The sequence below is a fragment of the Gekko japonicus genome, unplaced genomic scaffold (assembly GCF_001447785.1).
Source record: "Gekko japonicus isolate JY-2015 unplaced genomic scaffold, Gekko_japonicus_V1.1 scaffold43, whole genome shotgun sequence".
In the NCBI taxonomy this organism is placed as follows: Eukaryota; Metazoa; Chordata; class Lepidosauria; order Squamata; family Gekkonidae; genus Gekko; species Gekko japonicus.
This window is the reverse complement of record NW_015173123.1, coordinates 162,119-175,868: the sequence shown is the minus strand read 5'-3', so window position 1 is coordinate 175,868 and position 13,750 is coordinate 162,119. Positions and strand designations below refer to the sequence as shown.

The 13,750-nt window shown below is 52.6% G+C and overlaps 1 protein-coding gene across 1 annotated transcript in view; it reads left to right on the top strand.

Moving 5' to 3' along the window:
* The window catches only part of SGSM2 (small G protein signaling modulator 2), a 131,768-nt gene that overhangs the window by 78,463 nt on the left and 39,555 nt on the right, over positions 1–13,750 (top strand). Inside the window, exons 4-8 of the mRNA XM_015421912.1 lie at positions 2,330–2,491; positions 6,945–7,012; positions 7,881–8,026; positions 9,043–9,177; positions 11,739–11,863. Coding sequence (XP_015277398.1) covers positions 2,330–2,491; positions 6,945–7,012; positions 7,881–8,026; positions 9,043–9,177; positions 11,739–11,863 — 636 coding nt within the window. The remainder of the gene's footprint in view (positions 1–2,329; positions 2,492–6,944; positions 7,013–7,880; positions 8,027–9,042; positions 9,178–11,738; positions 11,864–13,750) is intronic.

Here is a 13,750-nt window from a genome sequence, read left to right as displayed (position 1 = left end):
AGGGGGGCCACTTCCAGCTTTCATACCCCCCCCCCCCCCATCACAGCTTTGGAGCAGAGAACCGAGTGGCTGGGGTCTGGAGCCACGCTTGCCATGAAACACGGCATTCACTCCTTGTTTGTGGGAGAGGAGGCCGGCCGGCCGGCTGAGCACCCTCCTTCCACAGGCGCAAAGGCAAGAAGTTAGATTTTGTCACTTTGGCTGTGAGCCAAAATGGCAACAAGAAGAAGAAATGATTGGAAGCATTTTGAATAGCTCATAAACCATACAAAATGCTTTCCACGATGCAAAACAAATGTGTGCTTGCCCAAGTGTGACTGAGACACCCACTCTGCCTGGAATCACAGAATCATGGCGTTGGAAGGGACCTCCAGGGTCATCTAGTCCAGCCCCCTGCACAATGCAGGGAATTCACAAATGCCTCCCCCTCTACACCCCCAGTGATCCCTGCTCCAGGCCCAGAAGATGACGAAAAAAACCCTCCAGGATCCCTGTCCAAACTGGCCTGGAGAAAAATTGCTTCCTGAGCCCCAAAGGAATGATCAGCATTTCCTTGGGCGTGTAAGAAAGGCCCACATGAACTAAGCACTGAGGCAGCCCTCCTTGCCCTCCCTTCTCATGAACTGCCTAAATTCACAGAATCAGCACTGCTGACAGATGGGGCCATCCAGCCTCTGTTTGAAAACCTCCAAAGAAGGAGAGCCCACCACCTCCCGAGGAAGCCTGTTCCACTGAGGAACTGCTCTCACTGCCAGGATGTTCTTCCTAATGTTTAGCTGAAAACTCTTCTGATTTAATTTCAACCCATTGGTTCTGGTCCGACCTTCCGGGGCAACAGAAAACAACTCTGCACCATCCGCTAGATGACAGCCCTTGAAGTACTTGAAGATGGTGATCATATCACCTCTCAGTCGTCTCCCCTCCAGGCTAAACATACCCAACTCCTTCAACCTTTCCTCGCAGGACTTGGTCTCTGGACCCCTCACCATCTTCATTACCCTCCTCTGGACACGTTCCAGCTTCTCTATATCCTTCTTAAATTGTGGTGCTCAAAACTGAACACAATACTCTAGGCGAGGTCTAACCAGACCAGAATAAAGCAATACCATCACTTCATGTGATCTGGACATTACACTTCTCTTGATACAGCCCAAAATAGCATTTGCCTTTTTAGCTATGGCATCACATCGCTGACTCCTGTTCAGTGTATGGTCTACTAAGACCCCAAGATCCTTTTTGCACATACTACTGCCAAGACAAGTCTCCCCCATCCTATAGTTATGCCTTTGATTTTTCCTACCTAAATGCAGAACGTTACATTTATCCCCACTGAAGTTCATTTTCCCATTTTCCAGCCTGCCGCTTAGGGGCAGAGCATCTGTTGTTCATGCAGAAGGTCTCAGGTTCAACCTCCCATCCAAGTTAAGTAGCTGGGGTTGGGAAACAGGTTTCTCTTGTGCTCCTCTCCTCTTCCATGTGGCTCGATAAAATTTTCAGCTTTCATGGCACTCTGTAGTTTGTTCTTACATCCAAACCAAAAACCAAGATTTGAAGGGAGTGGACATCAAGCCACAGTTTTTGTATCTGACCCAGCAGCCATCTGTGATTGGGAAGCCGGACCAGGATCTCAGAGACCCGGGCTCAAATCCCCACCCTGCCACGAAGCTTGCTGGGTGACCACTGGGCCAGTCACATTCTCTCAGCCTGGCCCACCACACAGGGTTGTTGTGAGGACAAAATTAAAGAGGGGCGGATGCTGGAGCTCAGATGAAGGAGTAGGATAAACACGCACTAAATAGAATAAGACGTCTTGATTGAGGTTGTGGCTTGGGATGGGAAGAGGGAGGGGAGACACGAGACAAGATGTCCCCAAGGGTGGGTCACCCAGAGACTCAACTGCCTCGGTGGCTGTCATGTCTGGACCCCGCCCAGGTATTTGTCACTTGAAGTGGGGCACATTCTTCCCCTTTTGGCTTTCCCTTCCCTCTTTGCCTAAATTGGAAGCTCCTTGGAGCAGGGACACAATTTGAACCATTAAATCTGCTTGAGAGTAAAAACAGCAGGTCTGAAAGAAGCAAAAAAAGAGAAAGTGTGCACGCCTGTTTTTTAGATGCTGCATCGTGGTATGTGGAGGCATCATTTCCTCCTGTGCGGGAAAGGAGGGGGACATGTTTCTTCTGAGATGGCGCTTGCCACGTGCAGGTGTTCTTTTGCTAAGTTCTTGTATTCAGAGCTTCATGATTAATGTGTAGGGATTCAGGGGACAAGCCCTCCTCTCACAGTGTTTGTGTGTGTGTTTGTGTGTGTGTGTGTTTTCCCTCTCTTGCAGGAGGCCTCAGCCAGTGGGCCAAGAATCCCTTAAGAGGCAGAGCTCAGCCACAAGCAAAGCCCCTTCCCTGACCCCACAAGCCATAAAGCACATTTGGGTGCGCACTGCTTTGATTGAAAGAGTCCTGGACAAAATTGTCCAGTACATTGTGGACAACTGCAGGTAAGGGGGACGGTGCAGGCAGTTTCCGGAACACCATGGCACGTGTGGTGGGCTAGCTGGACTCGTTCGACCAGATTTTAAACCAGATTTAGTCAAAATGGTGGAAGCACATATCAGAGACAGTGCTGCAGGTGGAGGCCGCCTGTCGTCAACAAGCTCATTGCAGGGGCCACCCAGGTCTCGGATTCTGACTGTAGCCAGGGACTCACGTGATACATGGTTCCTCCAGAAACACACACAGGTGCTCTTGTGCATGCCCACACAAATGAATTGCTACATACTGAAGTCTAGCAGTCTTCTCCACGACATCCTGGTTTTCTACAGGCAGGGAATTTGTTTTATGTGGAGGCCCCTTTGGTCATGTGCCCCCCCCCCCCCCCCCCCCCAGTCTGCCCTTGGTGTGCTCTGGAGCATGTCACTGCACGGATGGAGCTGCCAGTGGCAATTGTAAGTTTGCCCCCCACCCAGCAACAGGTCCAGCAAAAAAATTCTGGCTACAGGGCTGCTTTTCTCCCTGCACTGCATCCAGAGCCCCAGGGGAGGGGGGGATGCGCTGAACATGCCCGCTGGACAACTGTCAGGTCACTGGCTCTGGTCTGGGGAGAGGCCGTGGCTCAGTGGCAGAGCAGCTGCTTAGCGGGCTCAGGGTCCCTGGTTTGGCACCAGGCATCTCCAGTGAACAGCTCCCCGGTGCCTTTTCTCTGCCGGAGACCCTGGAGGCAGCATGCTGGCACTCAGAGAAGACCGGATGGAGCTCAGTCGGCCCGTGGTCTGACTCTGTATCGGGCAGCTTCCTCTGACCATGAAAGGCATGCCTAACCTGTAAGCAGAGGTACAGTCCACACTCAGTAGAAGTCTGGCTGGAATTTGGGAAACAGTGTTAGGCCTGTGCAGTTTGCTGCTCTTTGTGTAAAGGCAAGGTGAGGCCAGGCCCGTAGCTAGCAAGGGGCCCATGGGTCCCGCCCCCCATGGTTTTTAAGCCCCCCCCCTGATTCTCAGCTAACCCTCCCTCCCCCGAGCAGCTGGGAGCAAGACTAAGCCCCTTCCAGCTGTGTGTGCTACGACCCATCCACGCCTGCTTTTCCTAGCACTGCAGCCGCGGAACGACCCCACTTCCCGGAGGCGCCATCTGCGTTGGCCGAGTCCAGGCAGAAAACCCCGCCCATCTTCCCTCCCTCCCTGAGGCCCCCCAGGTGTGTAAATCGCAGGTGACCCAACAATCAAAAAGGGCTCTTCCCTTCAAATCCTCCCACCCTTCAGGGAGGCGAGCGCTCGGTCCGAGGTGTCTACACAGCAGTACGCTCTCCTATGGGGAGAGAGACTGTCTCGTTTATAGACAGCAGTTCCACAGTCGTTTAGTCCAACGATTGGAACTCCCCCCCCACACACACACACACTACCCAGATTTACAGCAGTCATCATGACCAAGATGCACAGAACCAACAGAGGTGAGAGGAAAGGCTGGCTCCTCCTTACAGAGGCAAAGGATCTTCACTGGGATGTACTAAAAGGAAGGACAGGATGGCCCATTGGAAACAATGGGAAACACTTGAAGGCCCATTGGAAATAATGGGAGCCAGGAAAGCCAATTGACTTGCATGGGCTCCATTGAAATACATTACAGCTCAAGAAGAGTTGCAAGGCAACTGCGGAATGGATTTTCCATTAGGATCTCTGGGCTCAAACAGACTACTCTGGGACTGGAATGACAGGCCCCAGAGTGGAATGACAGCCCCTGGATGCAGTAGGAGTGGTCCCAGACCATTCCTATTACATCCAGGGGCTGTCATTTCACTCTGGGTCCTGTCATTCCAGTTTCAGAACACTCCTACTACCCCCAGGGGCTGTCATTCCACTCTGGATCCTGTCATTCTAGTCACAGAACACTCCTACTACACCCAGGGGCTGTCATTCCACTCCGGGGCCTCTCATTCCAGTCCTAGAATGCTTCTGCTACCCCCAGGGGCTGTCATTCCACTCCGGGGCCTCTCATTCCAGTCCTAGAATGCTTCTGCTACCCCCAGGGGCTGTCATTCCACTCCGGGGCCTCTCATTCCAGTCCTAGAATGCTTCTGCTACCCCCAGGGGCTGTCATTCCACTCCGGGGCCTCTCATCCCAGTCCCAGAAGACTTCTGTTACTCTTAGGGGCTGTCATTCCAAGCTGGGGCCTGTCATCATTCCTGGCTCCCATGATTTCCAAAGGGCCATCCTGTCCTTCTTTTTAGTACATCCCATCTTCACCTCGTTAAACAGCCATCAGTTGAGCAACTCTCTCAGACCTAAAGGAGTTTGGTCAATGCGCTGTTTTCTTTTGGTGGCATCTTGTAATCCAGGAGTCAGGCTCTTAAATTTACCCTGGATCATAGGGAGGGCTGGCCAAGATGCAGGAATGGCAACTACTGACCTCCAGACTAGTGTTGAGAATAGCAGCTTCCGAGGGTGTGCTTCTGTGGCTTGCCACAGAGATCCCAGGTTAAATCCCTGCCTAAATTCTTCCATCTGCAGTGATGATCAAGATATGCAAAGTAGCCAGTTAAGGTTATAAGGTCAACAGCTGTAAAGCAATAAATATGTCAAACTAGCAGAGAAACGTCTAACGGTGTCTTTTCTGATTTGGTTATTATTTAGAAGTATGAGCATGGCATGGCAGTACCGCACAGACCTATAATGGCGGGCCCCCTGAGAGAAACACTGCAAAAGGTTGTTCTCTCCGGGGCTGGGCCAGCCCAAGCGGACAACAGACTGCCCAGCTAGATCCCAGTGCTGAGTGCTCGGAGGAGGAGGGCCCTGTCTGGCGTCAAAAGCCGAGCGTGTTCCTGGGCGGAGGGATGACATCACTGCTGGCACCTCCGGAGGGGCTCAGGCGGGCTGCCTGTTCGGAGGGAGACAGGCCTTGGAGCACATGCGCCATCTAGTGGCACAGTGGGTTACTCTGGCCAGTTACATCAGTGTCATTTTTCTTGGGGGCTAAATTCTTTTGTGCCCTGCCTGGCCTGAATGACCCACGCTAGCTCGGTCTCATCAGCTCTGGGACACTGAGCAGGGTTACCCTGGTTAGAATTTGGGTGGGAGACTACCAAGGACGTCCAGGGTCGCTATGCGGGGGGCAAGCAGTAGCAAGCTACCTCTGAATGCCTTGCCTTGAAAACCCCGCAGGGTTGCCCTAAGTCAGCTGTGACTTGCCGACACTCTTTGCTGCCACCAAATTCTTTGCACATGTTGACGATGTGCCATACCGGTGGGTGTGTGCGTGCTCGTTTACACCAGGCGGACAGGGAGCCTCATCAACAGGGATGGCCCTGGATAACTCTTGGAAGGGCTTCGACATTCCCCTGAAGGGGTGGATCCGCGGGCGAGGGTCATCGCGAGAGAGGCGGTGGCTTGGCTTGGCCATCCGAAGAGAGCAGGGGGAAGTCTGGCGCACTTGGATTGCATAAAAGAAATGGAACTTGCCGTCTGCAAGGCTCTCAGGCTGTTACATTTACTGGACTTTTATGCGGCTTTGTATTGAGGTTCCAAAGCAGCAGTGAATGCAGGAGGACAATTTTTTTAAAATACATCAAATTATATAAAAAGACTAAAACGTCCAGTTTACCAAACCTGGAAACCACCTACCACGATCAAACCACGTCCAAGCATATAAAATCAAGCTGCCGAGCCTCTGGGAAGAGCCGTGCCGGTTAATCCCTTCCGCCCCAGGCCAGCCGAGATCTGTTTTAAGCAGCGGTGCGGATGGTGCCGGGCGGGGAGTTCCAGAGCTTCAGGGGCCTTGTGCTGAGGGCTGGCCACAGGGCCTCTACGTCACCTGGGCCTTTTCTGACAGGGCTCCAGCTTTGTGGAACGGGCTCCCTGAAGAGGCGAGGGGGGGAGCTGAGTAGAGAACCAGCATTATTGATCTTTTTCAGCCCACGTCCAATCCATAATGTTGCCCCTGTTTGGAAAAAAACATAGGCGGGGTAGCTGTGTTGTTTGTTTATGTCATTTATACACCACGTTCCTCTCCAGTGGAGGCTTAAAAGTGGCTTACTGCATTCTTCCCTTCTCTTCACGGCAACCCTGTGAGGTAGGTTAGGCTGAGAGTGGGTGACTGGCCCAAGGTCATCTGACAAGCGTCTGTGGCAGAGGGGGAATCTGAACTCCCAGATCTTAGTTCGGTGCTCTAACCACTATGCCTCGCTGGCTGGTGGAGCAAATGTGCAAACTGATTAATTGTGTCAGAGGTCTTCGTGGGCTAGCCCCTGCTTTGAGCGACTGGGCCACCAGCCCACGAAGACTTCTGCCCGTGACGAGTGTGCAAGTGGTGAAGGTGTCTCAAGGCTTTTTACGTTTGGGGGCATTTGTTGACCGTATGGCCACCCATCAGCCTCTTTAGCTACGTTGTACTGCAAACTGTGTCATGTTCCTGTTCCTTTTTAATTCAACGGTGGTTTTGTGTGTGTTGGTCTTTTCCAGCAAATACTATGAGAAGGAAGCTTTACTGGCAGATCCCGTCTGTGGGCCCATCTTGGCGTGCCTCCTCGGTAAACTGTCTTCAGATGCTATTTCCGTGTGCTTTAGGATTGCTGTGCTTTGACAGGCCGTATGTGGGTTTTCAGAGCTCTTTTCACAATGAGAAGCAGGCTGTGTTAAGACAAGTGTGGGGTCAGAGATTTGACTAAACCAGCACACACACACGCACACACACGACATGGAATATGGACTTAGAGAGGTTCAGCATTTTGAAACATAGACGCTTCAGTGCCTGGCATCAGTGGCAGGGAGGCCCTTGTGGCCCCTTTTGTGCTACAGGAGAAAGGGGTTTTCCTTTAAAAGCAGGAGGACGGAAGAATTCAGCCTGTTGTATTTGAGGGGTGAGGTGGAACATGAAGATAAGCCCAAAAGTGATGGCGTATTCCTTGCTGAGGTGGCAAACTATACCATTTGAGATAGATTGGGGTGGTCACATCACTGAATGCTCTTCCATATGACCCCCCCCCAGCACCACGTAGAAAACTAGCTTCTCATGCAGAAAACTAGAGTCAGATCATTTCCTCTGACCTGCTAGTTTTCTGTATGCAGGGAGATAGACAGACAGACAGACAGATAGATGGGTGGGTGGGTGGGTGGATGGATGGGACATCTCAGACACAGCCTGGCCACCTCAACGTGAATAAGCCTCATCAGGCGATCCCCTCCCAGGCCCTGTGCTTGCATGTATGACTTTGGGATTCAAGCTATTCATGATTGCAAACGTAGCTGGAAGATTGTCGTGTTAGTCTGGCCAGGGGCTGAGGTGGTCCTCTGTTTGAGGGCCTTAACGGCAAAAAGAAAAGCACACGTCTTGTTTCCGGTCACAGCAGAGTGTTCCGAATTCCATTCTCAGTCTTCTCCCCCCCCCCCCATTTTCAGTTGGCATGTGTGCACTGGAATACACCAAACTGAAAACAGCCGACCACTTTTGGACGGATCCTTCGGCAGACGAGTTGGTACAGAGGCATCGTATCCATGGAGCCCACAGTCGCCAGGACTCCCCATCCAAACGGCCGGCCTTAGGCGTGAGTCTTCCCTGGTGTTGACGTCTCTCCTTTAGCGTTGTACTCTGTTCCCTTCCTCGAGATCTGGGGTGGCTGGTGCTGCGGGAGCACATGCATTTGAGCATTGGTGCCACAGGGACCAGATTCAGACTGGGGGGAGGAGGAGGAGGAGGAGGAAGGGCTCCCCCCCCGCTCTGTGTTCTCAGCCCGGAAGGGGAGGGGCATTATTTGGCTGACCTGGTTCCCGGCACCTGCCGTCTGTCTGACATGGAACGAGTGTTGGGTCTAGTTTGGCCTTCCGAGCAGAGAGTGAGGGGTCAACCACAGAATGCAGAAGGTCTGCACCAATGTTCCCTCTAAGCCATGGAGTCTTGTGAGCAAAAATTCTACTTTGTGAGCTCCTGTCATTAAAGTTGTGAGCCAGCAATTAGTCTACTGCATACATTAGTTTGTTCAGGAGCCATCCTTCCTGAGCTAAAGCAAAAATATGTGAGCTGGAAGCTAAGAAACTGTGAGCTAGCTCACACTAACTCAGCTTAGAGGGAACACTGGTCTGCACCACGGTTCTGAAGGGCACGGGGGTTCACGTGGCTGGCGGTGGGAGGAGACAGGCGGGTGCTGGGCTGAAGGATGGGAAGGTTAAAGCTCTGCCAGAGGAGTGCCGATAGCTCCCGTCTCAGGAAGGACAGGGCCATTCATCCCCTTTGTCATGACCGGTGAGGCTGAGTGGGCGCAAGTCTTCTCGCTTCTCCTGGGTCATCAGCCGAGAAGGGTCTTCCCCATCACCTGCTCCCTGAGATCCCTTGAGCCGCTGGGGGTGCCAGGGCTTGAACCCGGAACCTTCTGCCCCTGAGGCAGGTGTTCTGTGGCCCCTGCTTCATCCAGGTGCCTGACGGAGTCTTGGAAAGGTGGTGGTGGGGTGTGCATCTGTTTGGGCTGAGGTACGTTGAAGGAGAGATGGAAGTTCCCAGGGCCGGTGTGATCGGTGGGTCCTGACTGTGTGTTGAGACCAACGCGAGGGGCCTTGTTTGCACCAGATACGGAAACGACAGTCGAGTGGAAACTCCTCGGAGGACCGTTTTGCGGCATCTGCCAGAGATTACGTGGAGTCCTTGCACCAGAATTCCAGGACGCATTTGCTGTATGGGAAGAACAATGTCCTGGTCCAGCCGGTAAGTGCAGATGTCTTGCGTTGAGGGCCAACTTTGAAATCCGTGTTTTGAAGCAGAAGGCAAGTGGTAGCCGCAGGACGACAACTCCCCAGTCCTTGCTCCTTGAGAAACATTTGTTTTAGTCCATGTTTTGCCCCCCTCCCCCCCATGGACTCTGAGCAGTCCGCATCATCCCGTGTTTTGTTCTCATAAGCAGCCTTGTGGGGGGGGGGGGATGAGGCTGCAGATGTGGGCGTGGATCACTCAGAGAGCTTCATGCCAAGCGGGACTCCCGCATGCTAACTGCTGCATCGCAGTGGCACCATGTCCACTTCTTTTGGCAATGGTAACCTTTTCCAGACGCCTGCTGAGCTCATAGCGCAGAAGGGTCAGGACTGTAAGCCGCTTTGTGGGTCTGGCTTGGGCCATGATGATGGTAGCCGCACAGCAGGGCTTGGATTCCTGTGGTCTTTCCTTCTCCAGCGTGGGGCCTACGGGGACCGATGTGATGGGTGTGCAGGCATAAGCTGTCTGCTTTAGCATGGGAGCGAGCGGCTGCTGGTTCCAAAACGTCTGGGGATTGAGGTGCCCTGTCAGGTGCGTCCAAACACACCTGTCTGAGCTGGGGTCTCCATGACCCAGGCTGGAAATGAAGTCGTGGCATTTTAGACTCCCTTCATTGACTCATTCAGAATAATGACTCATGCCAACAACTCAGAATTATGACTCACGCCCTTAAACGTTTCGGCTTCTCCCATCTATGGCTCATGTCTTAGAGGAAGCCATCGAGTCCCGCTCCCCTCGTGACACTGCGCTTGATACCTCTGGTGCTCTGGGGGGGGGGCGGATTGTGAGGCTGGCTGAGCCCCCCCCCAGGGCACCACCGTTGGGAACAAGAGCCGCCCCGAGCGGGTCCCCTCTGCAGCCAGCCAGCCAGGCGGGGCCAAGCCAGGCGTCCTTCTCCGTTCCACCCACCCCGTCCCCCCGCCCATGCAATCAACAGGCCCTCCCCACCTCCTGTGGGATGGATCGGGCACATGCTGGGAGGCTCCCTAACCGGAAGGAAGGAAGGGAGGGAGGGGGTATATGAGAGGACGGGAAAGGCGGGAGGAGGGAAAGTAGGACAGTGGGGCAGGATAGGAGGAAGGGGAAATGACAGGACAGGGGAGGCAGCAAGAGGGGAAACGGAAGAGTCGGGAGGGAGGGAGGGAGGGAGGGAAGGAAGGAAGGAAGGAAGGAAGGAAGGAAGGCGGACCGAGAACAAGGAAAGGGGAAGGAGGAGGGGAGAATGGCAGAGGCCTAGGACTCCTCCTTGTTTTCCATTTCCTCTTTTACATCCTCATATTTTGTCTATTTCTATTTTTAAAGAGACAAAACCACCTCCTTCTTAAAACTCCACTTGTCTAGCGGCAATATCTATACATTCCCACTGCACAGTTCTTCCTTCCTGCTTCACAAAATGTGTCCCACTATTCAAATAAAACTTGGTCACACACACACACAGCATGCCAGAACATCCTGCCTCAGCCTCCATATCCCCTTGCTGCCACCTGCATGCTGAACCTCCGATCTCCTCCTCGTCCCTTAGTTGTGGCTGGGGACAGAGTTGCACAAGACGGCTTCACACAGAGACCCAGGTTTTACTGACCTCGAATCCCCTTTAATGGATCAAAAGACAAACTAAAAGATGGGGATTCGGAGTAACAGATGTAGCCATTCCAATGAGGAAGGCTTAAGTAGTGCTTACCTTTTAGATAAGGGCTTTAGAATTACTCTGCTTAGATTGTGTTGTAATAGTTACAACAACCCTATAAGGTAAGTTGTTACCCTGGTTGGTATATTCCCCCCCCCCAACTTGTTAGATTCATGAAGATCCAGTGGTTCGGGCGTGTTGGCCTGAAGCAGTACAACAAATGTAGAGTCCAGTCGGGCACCTTGAAGACCAAAAAAAGGTTTCTCAAGGTCTGAGCTTTCATGGGCCTGCAGACTTTATCAAATGTGTTAGAATGGCAGGCAGGGCTCAGACTTCTAGCCAGAGAACTTTGCCTGCCGTTCTAATGTACTTGATTAAATGCGCCTTGCCCATGAAAGCTCAGACCCTGAATAAACCATTGTGGGTCTTAAAGGGGCCGCACTGGACTCAAACTTTGTTGTTAGATTCATATTACTTTTAAAAATGCTTTTTTGTTCCTTCCAGCAAGAAAACGTTTTGAATCCTGTTTTCTCATTGTTACTACTTATTGTGAATTAAAAATATTGACTTCACTGGGCTTAGAAGGGTGTAAGTCTGCTGAGAACTGTCCTGTTAATCGAACCCTGTAGCCACCACACCAGCCGTTAGCTATTTGGTGTGAAAGACGGAGAGAAAGACGGAGAGAATGAAGATGGAGGAAGCAAAAAAGAGTTTTCCTCAGAAAACAGACCCATGCAAGGGGATCCCGAAGCTAGGCCTCTGGGCCCCCAAACTGTGGGATATTTGACAAATGGAGAAATTAATCAATCAAAGTGTTGGGGTAGCAAATGGGGGGGGGTGCCCATTTTCTGATTTTTATCTCACTCTTCCTTGGCTAACTCTAAAATAGAAAGACGACATGGAGGCCATCCCAGGTTACCTCTCTCTTCACCAGTCTGCCGATTCTTTGACTTTAAAATGGACACCAAACCAGCTCATGAACGGGACGCTGGGGGATTCGGACCTCGAGAAAAGGTAACGCCAGCTTGTATGGTTTCCCCTGGTTAAATGACAGATGGTAAAAAAGAGACAGACCTTTACGCATTCCCCTTTACATGCTGCTGAAGGACACTGGCCGGCTGGTGCCTTTATGCCTGGGGGGTACCTCAGCCACGTCCGCACAGACTGAACTCACCGGGACGCTTCCTCTAAACCTTCTGGCTGACTCTCTGGGGGTCCCACAAGGACCGTGTTCCTTTTCTTCGGAGGACTCTCAATTCCAGTCACCACTATTGTTAGCTTACTTTACAAGTGTTCATCTACCGCTTCCTCTGAAAGAAACAGGAGTCTAGCTAACATTTATTCTTTACACGGGAGTACATCTGGTTAGTCTTTAAGGCATGACTGGACCCCTGTTAAATTTTGCTACAAGAGACTAACACAGCAAGACCCTTTGGAATTATACCCCCCCCCCCCAAAGGCTGTGTTCTAAGCAGCTGACAGAAACACTTGTGATGCAGGGCACAACAAAACCAATACAAATAAAACTTTTGACGTTAGCCTCTCATGGGCAGCTTACAAAGTGAAAGAGCAGCTGAGCAGCTGCCAGCAGCCCTCCTGAAGTAAACCCAAATTCTTGGCATGAGGGACAGCACCCTGCAGCCCCTATGAGGCCTGTGGCCAGGTTTTGTTTGCCCCCCCTCCCCCCGTTGCTCTGGCTGGCCCAGGGTCCAGGAGAGAATGAGAGTGGGGAAGGGCTTTCAGTTCCACCGGCTGCCAGCAAAGCTGGAAGTGCCTCATTTTCTTGACCCGACAAAGAGGCTGTGCCGGGTATGACGTATCCCCCCACCCCACCCCACCCCACCCCACCCTTTTTTTTCCCACCCCACCCCAGGCAACTTGGCTGTGGGGAGTCCCACCAGGGAACCATTCCTGGATGACTGAGGGCAGATGTGAAGCCAGACTGTGGCTGGTGAACGACCCTGGAGGAGAGCTGGAGGCTCCCTTGGGTGACGCAGCCTGTCTCACTGCCAGGTTCCTTCTTGGGTGTCTGGCAATTAGGGTTTGTCATGATGCTCATATGGATGAACTCTGGTTCGCACTGGCCCCACATCAGAGCAAGAGAAGACCCTGCTGGATCAGACCATCGGTCCATCTAGTCCTCCACCTTGAGACCCCGGAGAGCCGCTGCCAGTCTGAGTAGACAAGACCGACCTCGATGGACCGCTGGCCTGACTCAGTCGGAGGCCGCCTCCTGTGTGTTTGTGTGCACGTGTGAGACTCAGTTGCCCTGAGGGGCCAACGAAGAAGCCATTGAGGCCAAGGCCTTCCCAAAACTGGCATTCAGACGCTCCCTTCGGTCACCATGGCCGGTGGTGGCCACTGACGGACATCTCCTCCTCCATGAATCTGGCTGAGCCCGTTTGAAAGTTGTCTGTGCTGGTGGCTATCACGGCATCCGCTAGCAGTGATTTCCGCACTTCAGTGACTTGTTGAGCACAGAAGTACTTCTCTCTCTCTCTGTGTTCTGAATCTATTGCTCCTCAATTTAATTGGGTGCCCCCAAGGTTGTTATGGGAGCTGGAGAAAACATAAACCACGTGAATGATAGATTGCCAAATCAAAGGTAATGGTGAACTGTGGTTTGCTACAAAGAAGAAGGTCATTCGGAAGCTTTGCATCGTGCCTGGACCTCCTTAACATGATACCAAACTAAGGGTGCCAACTACAGGCTGGGGGATTCCTGGAGATTTGTGGGTGGAGTCTGGAGAGGGTGGGGTTTGAGGAGGGGAGGGAGCCCAGCAGGGTAGGGTGCCAGGCGCTTCCCCAACCGTTTTCTCCAGGGGAACCGATCGCTTTCATCTGGAGGCCAGTCATGATTCCAGAAGACATCCAGGCCGCCCCTGGAGGTGGGCAACCCCA